Genomic DNA, 18214 nt, shown 5'->3' on the forward strand with positions numbered 1-18214 from the left:
AAGGACATGACCATCCAGGGCCCAGGCAAGGACAGCAACCAGCAAGGGTTCAACCTCGATGCATAACTGACACACCAGCTCAAGGTCCACGAACTGAGATTTGGCTCCTGAATCCACGAAGTCCACCAATTCATGGGTCTGGTTGCCAAGTGTGATCTCAAGCTTGAGGACAGGTTTGGAAGGAACTAAAGACTGCCCCTTTCTCAATGGTGAGCTCGACCTTTTGCTGGGCAGTTGAAGGCAGTATGACCCGCCTTTTCGGAGTAAAATCATAATTCATTGGCCCTATTCCTCTACTTTCATCTGGATGAAATGTGTCATCGCCTGATCTCCATGGGTTGAGCCAAGGTCAAGGGTCGGAAGGGGTAAGAAGTGGTTCACGGGTAGGGGTTTCTCTCAGTCTGCCACTCCTGGATCTGTTGATCGATTTGGGTGGCAAGAGAGATAAGGTCCCCTAACCCGAGGAGTAATTCCTAAGCGGCAAGTTCGTCCTTCACTTGAAAAAGGCCCCAATATAAGGCTTCATATAGAACTGTTGGGGTCCACCCACTATCTGCCACTGCGGGGTGGAGCACGACTGCAAATTCTGCCACCGACCGATTCACCTGCACCATCTCAATCAGGGATCTCACTGCATTTTGCTGCGGGACCGTGGTATCAAAAACTCTTTGCAACTCTGAGGAGAAGGCATCGAAGGAGGAGCAGATGGGAGACTGCCGTTCCCACTCGGCAGAGGCTCACAACTTAGAACAGCAGAAAACTGCCGGGAGAAATAGTTCCGAATATCCAAGGAGGGAAAATAAAGTGAGGCCAATGTCACAAGAAAAAGAAAAAGTCAAATTGTAATCCACCAAACAAAACAGCAAAACAGCAGACTACTGCCGGGAGATGAAATCTTCAACAGGAAAATAAGAGCAGGCAAAAAATCAGCCGCAGAGAAAAAAGGCCCGTCAAAAAGTAAGCAAAACAAAATCAGAACTTAAGGAATAAGGCATCTATGGGTGCAGGGATATTAGCAAAGACCATCTGGCTAAGTGTGTTCACCGGCGGCATCCTTAAATAGAAAAGAAAGGGTATAAAATGGTGTCCAACTCAGAAGAGCCACGATCAAGATGGCTGCCAACATGGACATGGCCACAAAAGTGCGGGTTGACCTGCTGACAATACTATGTTAGTTGCAGTGTAATGATATATAAAATAAAAAATATAAATACAAAAATAAATAATATACACATATGTAAATACAAATAGACAAATTTGTACAAAAGACTAAAAAAATGTCTATTTGTATTTAAAGATGTGTTTATTTATTTATTTATTTATTTATTTATTTATTTATTTGTGTGTGTTGACATCTCTGTACTGGAAGAGTATGACACTAAACTAATTCCTTGTATGTAAAATCATACTTGGCAATAAAGCTCCTTCTGATTCTGATTCTGATTCTAAATGGTGTTTCCTCAGCCTCACATTCTCCTAGACCAATAATAGAATTGGTCTAGGAGAATAGGAGCCAATAGGAGCCACTCTTGAACACTATAAAATAAACGCTCTATCCCAAACCCTCACCGGAGACTCGGATAACTCTGGAGCTCAGTGCACATTTCAGGAATTTTGTGTCAAACGCGTCATTAAGTAGTCCACAGGTGAGAAAATTAATTTTTTGTCTTAACAGAAACGACCGAAACTAACGAAAATGAAAACGTCAGAAGTTAGATTGCACAAGAAGGCAATTTGAAGATCAAACAAGATTAATATAATCAAATATCTCAAAGAACATTCTTTCATAAGTTTAATTAATTTAGCCAAATTATTATTATCGGCATCATTCTTTATTCAACAAAACCAGACCCTTGTTTTATTGGAGCCACCACCATGGGAAACAATTTGAAAAAGATGAAGTACTCGACTGAAGCAGAGTATCCTGATCTGACCAAGCACAACAACCACATGGCTAAAGCACTCACCCCTGCCATGTACAAGTGCCTGCGCAGCAAACAGACACCGAGTGGCTTCACGCTGGATGATGTGATTCAGACTGGAGTCGATAATCCAGGTAAATCTGCTTAAATGACTTTTGCCTGAGCACAAACCCAAATCCATCTGCTTAAAGCAGGTAATTTATCAAACCAAACAAACTGCAAACAAACCAAACTCAGACCAACAGAACAACATCTTCATGGTCAATTGAAGTACGGAAAGCTAATAGAGTTGGGCACCACTGTCTTGCAATTGAATAATGAAAAAAATCTTGCTGAATTAAATAATAAAAAAAGGTCCAAGAGTAAGGACTCTGAGAGCTTTGGCTCTCCAAAAGCAGTAGAGTGTTGCACGTAAAACGTGACGGAGTTATATTAAGGACATTTATGAATCTCAGATGACTTCTCTGTAGAATTTGTTCCTTGTATTTGTGTAGTAATGAAAAAATTAGCACTCTTGCCATCTAGAAGCTGCCTGCTAAAGATGAATACCCAAACCTCAGCCAGCACAGTATCCAAATAGCTAAAGTTATGACACTGGATTTGCACAAAAAGCTCAGTGAGGGTTGCACGCCAAATGTATTCAACATAGATAAACTCATTTAGACTGGTGTAGATAATCCTGGTAAAAGAACAATTTTAGAATTAGAAGTTTGCTTTTCCTACTTTTCCTTTTCCATTTTCAGTCACATTGTTTATTGCATGTTAGTGTAATCATGTCTTGTGTGCTCTAATTTTTTTGTGTGAAAATTTTCATTTGCATGTAGAGCTGATTTTTCCATGTCTCCATCCTAGGTCACCCATTTATTATGACTGTGGGCTGTGTGGCTGGAGATGAGGAGACCTATGAGGTGTTTAAGAAGCTGCTGGACCCGGTTATTGAGGACAGGCATGGAGGATACAAACCCACTGATAAACACAAAACTGACCTAAACCCAAACAACCTCAAGGTACAGTCATGACTTGTAAATATTTAAGATGACTGTACAGTACACATTGCTGTAGCCTTATATATTGCTAGTTGAATTATGTTTTTTTTTCTTTAAATATAAAGGGTGGGGATGATCTGGATCCTAACTATGTGCTGAGTTCTCGTGTGCGAACAGGCAGAAGTGTCCGTGGTTTTTGCCTGCCACCACACTGCAGTCGTGGAGAGAGGAGAGAGATTGAAAAACTCTCCATAGAAGGTATAGTTCATCAGCCCATTGCCCATTGGCCCATTAGTTTATTTGCCACACTTTCTTACCAATTGCACCATTAAAGCATAAACCCACAAATTCATTTGGGTATGTTAAGACTTCCATTTCAAAATTGTCATGAACAAGAATCTGCTTTCTGATGGTTTTGTGTATTTGGAGCATAATATTTTCAAGTGATTTTAAATTATGCTTGCAACTGTAACCACCTGACATGTAACAACACTTAAAATGTCTAATTATCCGTTATGCTAAACCACTAAATCTCTTGCAATTAAAATGAGCATTTTTAGCAATTTTGTACATTTTAATTTTTTAATTGATGTTTGAGCTACATAATGTATATAGAATCGCCTTGCATTCCCCTATATCTTTCCTTCCTTTGTTGCTTTAAGAGTCATGGTAACTAAGGGTAAATGTTTAAAATAGGCAATTATTTATGTCTGTTTTGCAGTTTTAGGTGCCCTGAGTGGAGACCTGAAGGGAAAATACTATGCACTGAAAAATATGACTGAAGAAGAACAGCAGCAGCTGATTGATGACCACTTCTTGTTTGACAAACCTGTATCTCCCCTGCTGTTGGCCTCTGGAATGGCCCGGGATTGGCCTGATGCCAGGGGAATATGGTAAGTGACCGAGATCCTACAGTAAAAAATTTACTTTCTGAAGAATATGGCTAAGTTCAAAGTTGTATTTAAAACTTTAACTATTTATAGAATTGCGTGTGAATGATTACTGGGAATACAGATTTAAGTGCATACAATATAGATCAGTTCAGCATATTTTTTGCTAGATTTTAGAGAATTTAGTAAGCCATAAAAACATATTTTGTATGTAATTAAACTCCACAAATGTATTTAAGATTGACCAACAGGATATACCTAATTGACCAACAGGATATATACTATTGGACATTTAATGTTACTTGAACAAAAACACCAAGTGTTCGATATTTAAAGTCTGTTAGCTAGTGCTAATGTGCTTTAGAGTTAATGATGCAAAATGCAGAGTGGATTTACCTGGATAATAAAATAATCCCCTTTATGAATTAAATGAAATGATGATTCTCTGACCATTGAACAGAAAGAAGTATTTGCCAGTTCTCAGAGCAGTGGTCCTGGTTAATACCTGATTCTTATGAAAGATATCCCCTTGCATCAGTTCAGTAATTGCTACCCATGTGAGCTACATTTACAAATGGAGTAAAGACTTGTTTAAATTTCTTCGACTTGTTAGTGTGGTGGTAGACCCACATAGACTGTAGACTAATTAGTAGTAGCTTGTTGTCACAGTTTATTAGGCATGTTGAATCATTCTCTGTTCAGAGAAATTTGTGCTTTATGCTACATGACTTATCTTTAATGTGAGCAGATCAATTTGGTAACCCTGGAAATTTTTAAGAACTTTGTTCCATTTGTTGATCACATTGCTTTAATGATTTTTTCCAGGCACAATGACAACAAAACATTCCTTGTGTGGGTGAATGAAGAGGATCACTTGCGTGTCATCTCCATGCAGAAAGGTGGAAACATGAAGGAAGTGTTTACTCGTTTCTGCACAGGCCTCACACAGGTAATCTGCTCATTAATGTTCATGGATTATTTCATAGAGTTAAAGTAGTTGAGGAATAACTTGTCTACTGTACTGTACATAACTGATGCTAACTGATTTTGTACCCTTTCAGATTGAGGAGCTATTCAAGAGTAAGGGGCGTGAGTTTATGTGGAATGAGCACCTGGGCTACATTCTCACCTGCCCTTCTAACCTGGGTACAGGTCTGCGTGCAGGTGTGCATGTCAAACTCCCCAACCTGAGTAGGCACAAGAAGTTTGAACAAGTGCTTATGAGATTACGCCTTCAAAAGCGTGGAACAGGTAAATGTTACAGAGCCCATATAAGAAGGTAACATGTATGATATTGGTAGTCATTATGTGGCTCATGGTTCTGGTGGTAATACTAATGTACATACTTTTACACGTGTGTGTAATACTAACTAAAAAGGTGGTGTGGACACTGCTGCAGTGGGTGGTGTGTTTGATATCTCTAATGCTGACCGGCTGGGCTTCTCTGAGGTGGAGCTTGTTCAGATGGTGGTAGATGGGGTGAAGCTGCTGGTGGAGATGGAGAAGCGACTAGAAAATGGCAAGACCATTAGTGACCTAATACCTGCTCAAAAGTAATTTCAGCAAAAATCCTTGTACCTCATTCCTCCAGAATGAACCTTTTCTCAATATGAACTCCTATTGGGTTAATAAAAGAATGTATATTGTATTTAAGATGCCTTTAATATGGTGACAAAAATTTAAACACTGTTTAAAGTCTATTGTCTTGTTCAAATAAATATTAATAATAGTAATAGCCATAACAAATGTACTACCTATTCATTTATATAAAAACAAACTTTATAATATACAGATCCTTCAATAAAACTTCTTGTTTCTGATTCTGATTCTGATTCTGATTCTAAATAGTGTGTCCTCACATTCTCAGCATTCACATTCTAACCACCCTGAGAGGTAATTTCTCCTCTAGCCCAACAGGGTGGTGTATTCCCCTACTGTGTCACATGATCGGGGAGCAAAGCCTCCTAGAATCGATCCCCTCTTCAGGCATTTCCTGTTAACACAAGCACTTCTTCTTGCTTATTATTTTTGGTTGGTTATATATATTTCTATATATATCGCCAAAATTGCTTATATGATCGCCCATTTAACAGGCAGGGCAGGGCGCTGGCCTAAGCTATGGCCTTCTGGCAGGGCCGTCTAGCTGACTACACTACTGTTGGCTTAATTATCAATTCTCTGCGAAACACTTTTGTCCACCCTTCTGGGACAGGGGCACTAACCTCATCCATGCTCCACATATGCCAAGGCTCCAATGGCCCCAATGTGAACATGCCTATATTTATGTGCATTCTGAGTACCCGAAGCTCCAGGAGGCCCAATCAGAACCCATGCAGTTGGGTTCCACAGGCCTAAGTAAGCACAACGGCCTGTCCCATTCAGAGACGCCCAGGCCCCTGCTCCGGAGGGGATCATAAGCTCCTGGACATTAAATTGGCTCTGGAGGAGTTGAGGCATTTGCTTGAGAGGGCCAAGCACCCATTCCTTATCCAGATGGACACAAGAACCTGACCTACATCCAGCAGGCAAAGAGTCTGAACCCACGACAGGCCAGGTGGCGTCCCCGAAGTTCATCAGGTTTGATTTTGCTCTATATTTCAAATTGGCTCAAAGAACACCAAACTGGATGCCCTGTCCTTCCAGTGGAACCCTCCAGCAGAGGACCAAGACAAAGAGCCCTAGATACACACACAGGGCTTGTTCCGGCCCTTGCCTATACTGTCCCACCTGTGGTCGCACCTAACACTAGATTTCATCACTGGCCTACAGGCCCTATGAGATCCTGTGGCGGATTAATCTCACAGCGTACTGTCTGCAGCTCTCCCAGTCCATGGAGACCAACCCCACGTTCCATGTCTCCAGAACGAAGACAGTCTTCTGTAGTCCCCTAGCACCAGGAATTGATCAAGCCTCACTCCCACCCCGTCTCGTCAACGGAGCCCAGGTCTTTACTGTCGGGTGGATTCTAGACTCCCGACGTCACAGAAGGGGCATCCAGTACTTGGGTTGATTGGGAGGTCTATGGTCCGAAGCATCGCTCTTGGGTCCTTGCGTGACACATCCTGGACCCAGAGCTGATTAGGGCAGACCGAGCAGCAAGCATGGGGACGTATGGGGCCGTTCCTAAAGTTGGGGTACTGTAACATCCGCTTCTGGAGTTCCCTGTTACAGTTTTTCTCAGTTGCTTTGGAGCATTTCTCGAATCATCCTTAAGATTTGCAGATAAGTAAGTGCATTCTCAAAACAATGTATACAAACAGCACAATAGATTGGATTTCTTGCAAAAGCCTGTTTTTTATTCAAAATCCTTAGTACTTCTCCCAAAAGTAAGTATTTGTGTCAATGAACATATCATTGCCATCAAAATAACAAGTCCTTTTATCATTGGTTATGAACAAGATAGTGAAAATGTTTAGTCATTTTTTTCAATATGACAATGCTTTATTTTAGTATTTCCTGATGTACACTATGTTTTGGATTACAAGTATTGAAAATGCATGAGGCTGAATTTCTTCTAAGTGGCAACTATGAATTTCAACAGCACAAATTTACACATTACTGTATGTGGGATATTGATTTTAAGAGACTGGACAGGATTCACACTTTATTTTTCTTTACTAGTGGCTTTACTTCTTTAAAAAAATTACAATATAATGTCATTGTGATAGAAAATGAAAAAACACAAACAAATTTCAAAAGGTAAACATAGGAAACACTTCTTAGGCAGAACTGTGCATGACGCACTATACATTGCAATGTCTACCCCTGACATCCCAGTCTGTCGGGCCACAGATTTACATCCAAATCACAATATCATCCCTTGAAATACAGCATGGAAAAAATCTTCTGGAATGCCTTATCCAGCCTCTACAGGCTTCCACTGTGATGTCCTCACATGCTGCATCCATGGCAGCCAGCAGGGTCATCTGTGTATGTGGCTGGCAATCATAGACCTTCCACCTCCATGCTGAATATAACTCCTCAATTGGGTTGAGGAATGGGGAATAGAGTGGGAAAAATTGCATCAGCATGCTGTTATGGGTCAGAAACCATTGCCTGATGGTGTTTGAGTGATGGAAACTCACATTATCCCAAAGTATCACATACTTTGGTAAATCACCTCGAAATGGACCCCTCTCATCGTCAGGGTTGAGAGCCCTATAGAGGGTCTCTAAGAAGGTGAGGAGATGCTGTGTGTTGTATAAGCCTATAAAGGGAATATGAGATAGCACACCCTGCTCTGACATAGCAGCACACGTAGTGAATTTCCTCCCCCACTGGCCTAACAAATCAACAGTAACTCTGTGGCCAATGACATTTCGACCATGTCTTCTGCTTTTGCTCAGATTGAAGCAAGCCTCATCCACAAAAAATAAACTTGACTCCAATTCCATTATACACTACAACTCAGAAGATACCCAATTAGTTATGCATTCATTTCATTTCACAAGATACAGTTATCAGATGTACACATATTGCAGGTTTTTTGCTACAGCTATAGCAAATGTACATACATTTGTAGGTCACACATGCTGTATTATATATATGTCACTGTAAGAAGTTTATGTAAATTAGATAAAGTATGCCAATAGATGTTTTACCTGTACATACTGGTACCGTTGATCCTTCACTCTGTCACCATTCCTTTGAAATGGTACACGGTACAGCTGTTTCATGCTCATGTGGTGTGTCTTTAAAACCCTATCAATAGTTGAGATGCTAACAGAGTGGATGTTTTCAAATACATTATTATCTTCTACAACAGCCTTCTGTATTTCCCTTAACCTAATGGCATTGTTTGCTCGGACCATGGTGCAAATAGCCTCCTCTTGTTGGGGTGTGAAATGGGGTCCTCTGCCACCCCTATAAGGTAATCCTGCAGTCCTGTGTGGAAAAAATGCACCAATGCAATACATTTATACTTAGATGTGTTAGAGAATGATTACATACCTCTTCTCTCATGAAATGCTTGAATTATTGAAGACACAGTGATCCCCCAATATTCGGGTGCACCCTCCGACCCGCCTCAGCCATTGTGAGGCCATGGTTGACGACATGGTCCACAATAGTGGCTCTAATTTCATCTGAAATGTGTCTGTCTCTGGCCTCTTCTTCCTCTTCCTCTATTTTGCCTCCTTACCCTTCCAGCATGGATCCTTATTCTTGGCTTTTGACCATGTTTGTTTCCCAGTTGTTCATCCATTTTCAACAATTGTAAATCTGTGCTTTGCTTTTATTACATACACTCGCCAATTAAAGGTTCACAAGCTTCAGCCTTGACCTATTTAAGAGAACTAGTTGATTATTGGTAGATCTGAAGGTGTACACGCCCCTTCATTAGTGACAGTCAAGGTTCATCTGCACAATTCATCAATTCAAGACACATTTACAAGAAAGGTTTAAGGGAACTGTGAAGAAGAAGCGCTTGACAAATTTTGACAACTGGTTTAACTATTTTGCACTCAATGACTTTCAATGAACTGATGCCTAAATGTTTTGGGTGTTCAGACCATTTAGGTGAAACCAGTATAATACATTTTGATCAACATGACATAAACAACTGATAATGTAGGAAACAGCAGACACTTGGGCCATGTTCACACTGCAAGTCTTAATGCTCAATTCTGATATTTTGCTCAGATCTGATTTTTTTTTTTGTTTGGCTGTTCACATTACCTTTTAAAATGTTGCCTATATCAGATACCAGTGTGAACTGTTTGCTTTTTCGAACTGACCCGCATACGCAAATGAACAATAACAATGACATCACACACAGCACGCTGTTGTGCTAAAAAGTTGCCGATGTTATGGAGGATATAAGCATTTTCGATTTTCTTTCCAAATGTTTGTGTAATGGCAGCCGTAACATTAATGAGCAGGTGCTGAGGACGAGAAGAATGAAGAGAAAGAGAGCAAATTAGCTATTTTGGCCTTTTGCGGGGTTATGGCTGCAAATTCACTACAGAGGTCTCTGTGTGGATGTGGAGATGAAGCCAGGAGTGGTGGGAATGTGATGGGAATAGCTTCACAGAGACGCAGTTTGCGTACTCGCCGGCACATAATTGTGACGAATTTCGATGTAGATTGACGTAAAAGTCATATCATTTCCGCCTTGGTTGTTCACACTGCGGCCACATTGGAAAAAATCAGATTTGGGTCTGATTCAGGACCACATGGAAGTTGTTTAAATCTGATTTGAAAAAATTAGATCTGGGCAAGATTTGAGTGTTCACACTACTCCTGAAGAAGTCTGACCTGGTCACTTGACCCCAAAAAAATCAAATTTGGGCCACTTTTACCTGCAGTCTGAATGTGGCCTTGTACACAATCAATTAAATGATGTACCAAAGCATTTCCAATTTGATCAAAGCAATGAGAAATGTTCTTATGATGAGCACAAATGACTAAATGATGTTATGCTAAATGATGAAATATGTAGTGTATTATGGCTTGCCATTTAGGAAATTATTCATGAAAGAATTGAATGAAAAGTTTGAATATATTGAATGGATCCTGAATATTTTGAATGATTTCTGAATATATTGAATAAAAGTCTGAATATATTGAATGGATCCTGAATATTTTGAATGATTTCTGAATATATTGAATAAAAGTCTGAATATATTGAATGGATCCTGAAAATATTGAATGAAAAGTCTAAATATATTGAACTGGAAGATTTTTTTGCAACAGCTGATTGTAATTCAAGGGAGATAAACCATCTGGAGCATTTCTCACATCACCTTGAGGATCATATTTCTATTATTGCAATGTTCATTATGGATATGAGTAATCATGTTCAACTAAACAATGCAGAAAGAAGTTTGCACGTCATTCTTGAAGGAATGGATATGGAGTTAAAGCCAATAAATCCTTTCACTGATTATGGAAATCATGGAATAGAACTTTTTGTTGCAAAGACAAAAACATGATTGCATGTAGAGTTCTTACAGATGAATCTCTTCCCCAAGTTTGCTGCAAGTTATGCATTGATTTTCAAGGATCATTTAAAGCTCACGGGATCGACTATAGTGGGCTCTGAGTCACCTCGGCCAGATTTGTCATTTACGGACATGTTTTCAGAGGACAATGAATGAGCATGTCCAAAATAGAAACAACAACTATTTGCAGGGCTTCAGCCATTACTGAGGCCTAAGCAACATTTACACATCAAGGTGTCACAATACTAATCATTTCTGTTGCCCAAAAAAAAAAAGTTCCTATATAACAACCCAACCATTAAACTAATTTAACTAAAGTTTTAGTGCCCAGCAACATCTGAGATTAATGACCACCAAAACAGTTAAGTCCAATTGAGCTACTTCAGAACCTCAAACCTTGGCATGAATTAAACACTGAACATTTGCTTATGATGTTGAACTTTTCATATATTATTTTATAGAAAAAATAATTATGGGAAATGGTCTGAACAAAAACTGCAGTCCATTATTTTTACTTCAGAATTGAAAAAAGCAAAAAATGAAAAGCACTATAAGCCCTCCAAGATAAAAATCCCTCAAGCCCTTCCAAAACCTGGGGAGTTGGAAGGGCTTGAGGGATTGTTATCTTGAATTTTGGGATTTTTATTTAAAAATGAAAAGCACTATAAGCCCTCCAAGATAAAAATCCCTCAAGCCCTTCCAAAACCTGGGGAGTTGTGTATAGCAAAATTCATGTCAGATTTGAAATGAGCATATTCTACATGGATTGGTATGCAAAGAATATTTTCACAAGTGTTGGCCAATGGAAATCGTGAATGGGTGATGAACTCAAGAGTTGTCTTTGGAGAGAAACCCAGTGCAGGAACGCGGTCACATCCAGTGAAGTAAATTTCTTTAAACCTGCAAATATATGTCTTTTGGATACAGTGAGATTACCTAATGTAATGTGAAGGTTTATAACAATAAAATTGTTTACAACCAAATATGCTACTACAAACCCATATTACTCCACCTACCTAGCATCAGACAATATATTGACAATATATTGACTATAGTCAGACAGTAGTGTAGTGGACACAAAAAGAGATCCAAATTAGTGATCTTGATCCATGTCTGCTAGATATGTAAATTCGTGAAAATTTCCTTCACCTTCCTCGGTGAAATAGCGAATCATTTCTTCATCCGTACTCCGATACTGATTTACGGCACCACTTTGGGCCGTACACACTGTTAAACGTGTTAACCATCTCTTCGTTTATTAAAATTGCAGCAACTCGCTATTTCTCGCTGACTCACTCATTGTGCCTAAAGTACAAGATACCGGGTGCGTCTTGATGACAGGTTCCATTCAATATATTCAGATTTTCATTCAATTCTCTGATCATGAGAGAATTGAATGAAAAGTCTGAATATATTGAATGAAACCTGAGAGTCTCATGAATAATTTCCTAAATTACATAAATTACATGCCATAATATATATATATATATGATCGGGATGTATATTTACATTTACAAGCTGTCCCCTTGCACTTACCCCTTATTTATATTTTCACCAGATTATATCTACCCTGTCACCACTCCCTGTCCAGCTACACGCTTTTTTTTTATCTGCCCCAGACGTTTTTATGTTATCCTGGAGGTTTATAACGCTGTGCAGTTGCAGTGTAAATATATATAGAATAGAAAATATAAATAAATGCAAATACACATATGTAGATACAAAGAGACAAATACATAAATAAAAATACACATAGGTTTATTTGTTTGTTTGTTTGTTTGTTTGTTTATTAGTTTATTTTTATAGTCTGTGTGTTGTCATCTCTGTGTACTGGAAGCAACTAATTCCTTGTATCCGCAACACACTTGGCAATAAAGCTCATTCTGATTCTGATTCTGATTCTGATTCTGGTGTGTCCTCAGCCTCAAATTCTCCTAGACCAATAAATTAACTGCAATAGCCAAAAGGACCTGTTCTTGAACGCTATAAAATAAACGTTCTATTCCAAACTCTTTTCGGAGAGCAAGATAACTTTTTAGCTCGGCGCACACTTCGACAATTTTGTGTCAAACGCCACAGGTGAGACTATGTATATTTTTTCCAACAGAAACGAATAGTAAAACATCAGAAACTAGACTGCATGGCAAGGCAATTCAGAGATAAAACAATATTAATCTTTTCGTTACAACACTTAGTTTTGATGAAGGAGGACGTGTATCTCAGCATTTAGCAACATGTTTGAATTCTTTGTGACTTTTGTGAAAGTTTCCATGTGCCTCTGAGACCAATTCACATGTGTAGTCAGAAATTCTTATTGGTTTGTTTTTTTAGTTGCAGTTGGGGAGGTACATAGTTTTACATGTATATAGTTTTCCTAGGACAAGCTGTACATTTAGATTGCTTTAACACTACCTGCACTCTAATACATGGACGTTTTTTCATAGAGGTATATGGCATTTGATAAGTAATAGTCACTCCACCGTCAGTGTATTAGATACTTTCTTGAGTTTGTTTTTAAGCTATTTAGCCAAATTATTATTATTGCCATTATTTTTCATTCAACAAAACCAGGCCTTTGTTCTTTTTGAAGCCTCCACTATGGGAAACACACACAACCAGATGAAGATGAGGTACCCGGCTGAAGCAGAGTATCCTGATCTGACCAAGCACAACAACCACATGGCTAAAGCACTCACCCCTGCCATATATGAGCGCCTGCGCAGCAAACAGACATCCAGTGGCTTCACGCTGGATGATGTGATTCAGACTGGAGTCGATAATCCAGGTAAAGCTGCTTAAATGGCTTTTGCCTGAGCACAAACCCAAATCCATCTGCTTAAAGCATCACAGTTCAGTCAACAAATGTCTTCACTGGGAAAATTAAACCCGACTGCCAAAAAAAAAACAGACCCAGAGCAATAAAGCAACATCTTTAGGGTCTATTGAAGTAGGGAAGGCTACTACACGTTAGGCACCACTGTCATGCAATACAAAATAATCCAGATATATACAGACAAATTTCAGATGGCGAATGCAATTTGGTGTTCTACAGCAGAATAGTTTGCTGTTGAATTGATAAAAGTGAAGTGATAAAAAAACTTGCTAAATTAAATAATAAAAAAAAGGTCCAAGAATAAACAATTTAAAAGCTTTGGCTCTCTTAGAGCAGTAGAGTGTTGCTTTATATTATATGTTATATTATATGAGTTATTATGAATACCCAGAGCTCAGCCAGCACAGCAACCATATAGCCAAAGTTATGACACTGGATTTGTACAAGCTCAGTGAGCATTCCACACCAAATGGATTCACCATAGATAACGTCATTCAGATCTCATGTCTACATCCTAGGTCACCCCTTCATTATGACTGTGGGCTGTGTGGCTGGAGATGAGGAGACCTATAAGGTGTTTAAGAAGCTGCTAGACCCTGTAATTGAGGACAGGCATGGAGGATACAAGCCCAGCGATAAACACAAAACTGACCTAAACCCAAACAACCTCAAGGTACAGTCATGACTTGTAAATATTTAAGATGACTGTATACATTGATGTAGCCTTATATATTGGTGGTTGAATTGTGGTTTTATTCAGGTTTTTATTTTCTCTTCAAATATAAAGGGTGGGGATGATCTGGATCCTAACTATGTGTTGAGTTCTCGTGTGCGAACTGGCAGGAGCATCCGTGGTTTTTGCCTGCCACCACACTGCAGTCGTGGAGAGAGGAGAGAGATTGAAAAACTCTCCATGGAAGGTATAGTTCTTCAGCAGACCATGGCTCCACCTAGTGGAGAAACCGCTATATGATGGTTTAGTGTATTTGGAGCATAATATTTTCAACTTGATTCTAAATGATGCTTGCAACTGTAACCAACTGATATGGACCAACACTGAAATGTCTAATTATCTGTTATGTTAAACCACTAAAACTTTTGCAATTAAAATTTGCAATTTTAGAAATTTTTTAATTTTTTTTAGATTGATGTTTAAGTAAAAAATGTATATAGAATCTCTTGTTATTTATTGCTTCCATTTCCCTATCTCTCCTCTTCTTTTGTTGCTTTAAGAGTATGCATATCTGTTGTTGTAATGGTAACAAAGGGGAAATGTTTAAAACAGTCTGTTTTGCAGCTTTAGGTGCCCTGACTGGAGACCTGAAGGGGAAATACTATGCTCTGAAAAATATGACTGAAGGAGAACAGCAGCAGCTGATTGATGACCACTTCTTGTTTGACAAACCTGTATCTCCCCTGCTGTTGGCCTCTGGAATGGCCCGGGATTGGCCTGATGCCAGGGGAATATGGTAAGTGACCGAGATCCTACAGTACAGAATTTCTTCTAGGGTCCTGCCACTTATGTGAAGGTGGTATTGCCAATTATGCAATACGCAATGCACTATTGTGCTTTATATTCTATAACAACGTTTGTATGTTTAGTAATTAGTTCTATATTTATTTAATGAAATATATGGCCAAGTTTGATTTAAGTTCAAATTTTTATTTAAAAGAAAATACATTGTTTTGATGAAATTGGGCAACTATTTCTAATAGAACTGTGTGTGAATAGATTAGTGGGAATACAGATTTGAGAGAATTTAGTAAGCCAGAAAAACATATGTGTATATAATCCAACTCCTCAGATGTATTTAAAATTGGTGTTTATTTAACTAATTGACCAACAGGACTCACTCACTCACTCACTCACTCACTCACTCACTCACTCACTCATTTTCTACCGCTTATCCGAACTTCCTCGGGTCACAGGGAGCCTGTGCAGCCTCTCAGGCGTCATCGGGCATCAAGGCAGGATACACCCTGGACGGAGTGCCAACCCATCGCAGGGCACACACACACTCTCATTCACTCACGCAATCACACACTACAGACAATTTTCCAGAGATGCCAATCAATCTAACATGCATGTCTTTGGACCGGGGGAGGAAACCGGAGTACCCAGAGGATATATACTATTGGACATTTTTTAATGCTACTTAAATAAATAAAAAAACACCAAGTGTTGGATATTTACAACGTCTGTTAGCTAGTGCTACTGTGCTTTAGAGTTAATAATGCAAAATACAGAAAAAATGCAGGATTTACCTGGATAATAAAATAATCCCCTTTATGAAGTAAATAAAATGATGATTCTCTGATCATTGAACAGTTTTTGCCAGTACTGAGGGCAGTGGTCCTGGTTAATACCACTGGGCACTTATGGGTCTTATGAAAGACATGCCCTTGCATCATTAAGTTCAGTAATTGCTACCCATGTGAGCTACATTTACAAATGAGCCTTGTTTAAATTTCTTGGACTTGTAAGTGTGGTGGTAGATCCATATAGACTGCAGACTAAGTAATAGCTTTTGTTGTCACCGTTTACTAGGCATGTTGAATCATTCTCAGTTCAGAGAACTTATGCTTTATGCTACATGACCTAGAGATGATCATTTTGATAACCCTGGCTATTTTTAAGAAATTTGTTCCATTTGTTGGTCACACCATTTTAATGTTTTTTCCAGGCACAATGACAAGAAAACATTCCTTGTGTGGGTGAATGAGGAGGATCACTTGCGTGTCATCTCCATGCAGAAAGGTGGCAACATGAAGGAAGTGTTTAATCGTTTCTGCACAGGCCTCACAAAGGTAATCTGCTCATTAATGTTCAGGAGTGGGATTATTTCATAGAGTAAAGTAGTTGAGGTGTAACTTGTCTACTGTACATAACTGATGCTTACTGACTTGTACCCTTTCAGATTGAGGAGCTATTCAAGAGTAAGGGGCATGAGTTTATGTGGAATGAACACCTGGGCTACATCCTCACCTGCCCTTCTAACCTGGGTACAGGTCTGCGTGCAGGTGTGCATGTCAAACTCCCCAACCTGAGTAGGCACAAGAAGTTTGAACATGTGCTTAAGAGATTACGCCTTCAAAAGCGTGGAACAGGTAAATGTTATAAAGCTCAAATAAGAGGGTAACAGGTTATAAAGCACACAGTGCTGCCCTCAGTATGGTGTGGGTAAGTCATTATGAGGCTGATGGTTCTGGTAGTAATACTAATGGCTGCATTTAATGTGTCAGGTGGTGTGGACACTGCTGCAGTGGGTGGTGTGTTTGATATCTCTAATGCTGACCGGCTGGGCTTCTCTGAGGTGGAGCTTGTTCAGATGGTGGTAGATGGAGTGAAGCTGCTGGTGGAGATGGAAAAGCGACTAGAGAAAGGCAAAGCCATTGATGACCTAATACCTGCCCAAAAGTAAATTCAGCAATCACCCATCTACCTCACTCCTCCAGAATGCCCATTTCATCCTCACTCCAAATCAACTCCTAAAAATAGAGAAAAATAAAAGAATGTATATTGTATTTAAGATGCCCTTAATATAGTGACAAAAGAATTAAACACTCAGTTTAATGTCTATTGTCTTGTTCAAACAAATATTAATGATAGTAATAGCCATAAAAAATTTACCTGTTCATTTATATAAAAACAAACTTTATAATATACAGATCCTTCAATAAAACTGTTTCTGATTCTGATTCTTAATTGTGTGCAATTAGTCTCACATTCTCAGCATTCACATGCTAACCGCTCTTAAAGGTAATTTATATTATATGTTATATTATCGGTATTCTCTGACTGTTCCTTCTAGGCCCACCCTGCCTAATGGTAGGGCTTTGAGAAACTATCCTTCCCTATTATTTTGGGTTGGTTTTTATATATATATATATACTAAAACTAATTCCTTGTATGTACAATAAAGCTCCCCCTCTGATTCTGGTGTGTCCTCAGCCTCACTTTCTCCTAGATAAATAAATGGACTACAAATAGCCAATAGCCGTTCTTGAACACTATAAATTAAACTCTCCCTCCCAAACCCTCACCGGTGAGTAGGATAACTTTGGAGCTCGGCGCACACTTCAGGAATTTTGTGTCTAACACGTCATAAGTCCACAGGTGACACCATGTATATTTTTTCCAACATACGGAAATAAAAACGACAGAAGCTAGATTGCACTACAACAAGGCAAGTCGGAGATCAAACAAGATTAATATATTTTACAACACTAAGGGCTTGGTTTTGATGAAGAAGGACGTGGGTCTGTCTCAGCATTGAACGACATATTTGAATTCTTTGCAACTTTTGTGAAATTTCCATGTGCCTCTGAGACCCATTCATATGCGTAGTCAGAAAATTTTTTATTTTCTTATAATTATTGGTTACATGACATGCATTTCAAAACATAGACATTCAACAAAACATCACAGTCCAGTCAACAAAAGTCACTGAGTAATTTATCACGAACAAACCAGACTCAGACCAATAGAGCAACATCTTCATGGTCTGTCTATAGGAGGTGTGTTGAAGTAGGGAAAGCTACTGGAGTTGGGCACCACTGTCTTGCATTACAAAACCCAAACTAGTTGCTCTAGTTTTAAAGTTGTATGTCCTTGTACCATCTGGAGCAAAAACTACAAATT

The 18214-nt window shown here is 39.1% G+C and overlaps 2 protein-coding genes across 4 annotated transcripts; both read left to right on the forward strand.

Moving 5' to 3' along the window:
• The first annotated feature begins 1447 nt into the window (after window positions 1-1447).
• Window positions 1448-5624, forward strand: LOC113639862 (creatine kinase B-type-like). 2 transcript variants are annotated; one of them, XM_027142061.2, is made up of 8 exons: window positions 1448-1646; window positions 1850-2056; window positions 2775-2929; window positions 3034-3166; window positions 3630-3801; window positions 4624-4747; window positions 4860-5049; window positions 5177-5624. In XM_027142061.2, exons 2-8 carry the CDS (start codon window positions 1876-1878, stop codon window positions 5353-5355), a joined length of 1134 nt encoding a protein of 377 aa, XP_026997862.1. In that variant the 5' UTR covers window positions 1448-1646; window positions 1850-1875; the 3' UTR covers window positions 5356-5624. The 2 variants fall into 2 exon arrangements, with proteins under 2 accessions (XP_026997862.1, XP_047668769.1); XM_047812813.1 differs by having other exon boundaries at window positions 1477-1646; window positions 1868-2056.
• Window positions 5625-12657: 7033 nt separating this feature from the next.
• Window positions 12658-17271, forward strand: LOC113639861 (creatine kinase B-type-like). Of its 2 annotated transcripts, none has more exons than XM_027142059.2 (8): window positions 12658-12818; window positions 13330-13524; window positions 14091-14245; window positions 14360-14492; window positions 14870-15041; window positions 16257-16380; window positions 16491-16680; window positions 16816-17271. In XM_027142059.2, exons 2-8 carry the CDS (start codon window positions 13338-13340, stop codon window positions 16992-16994), a joined length of 1140 nt encoding a protein of 379 aa, XP_026997860.1. In that variant the 5' UTR covers window positions 12658-12818; window positions 13330-13337; the 3' UTR covers window positions 16995-17271. The 2 variants fall into 2 exon arrangements, with proteins under 2 accessions (XP_026997860.1, XP_026997861.1); XM_027142060.2 differs by having other exon boundaries at window positions 12666-12818; window positions 13311-13524.
• Window positions 17272-18214: the final 943 nt, after the last annotated feature.

The sequence above is a fragment of the Tachysurus fulvidraco genome, chromosome 4 (assembly GCF_022655615.1).
Source record: "Tachysurus fulvidraco isolate hzauxx_2018 chromosome 4, HZAU_PFXX_2.0, whole genome shotgun sequence".
Lineage (NCBI taxonomy): Eukaryota > Metazoa > Chordata > Actinopteri > Siluriformes > Bagridae > Tachysurus > Tachysurus fulvidraco.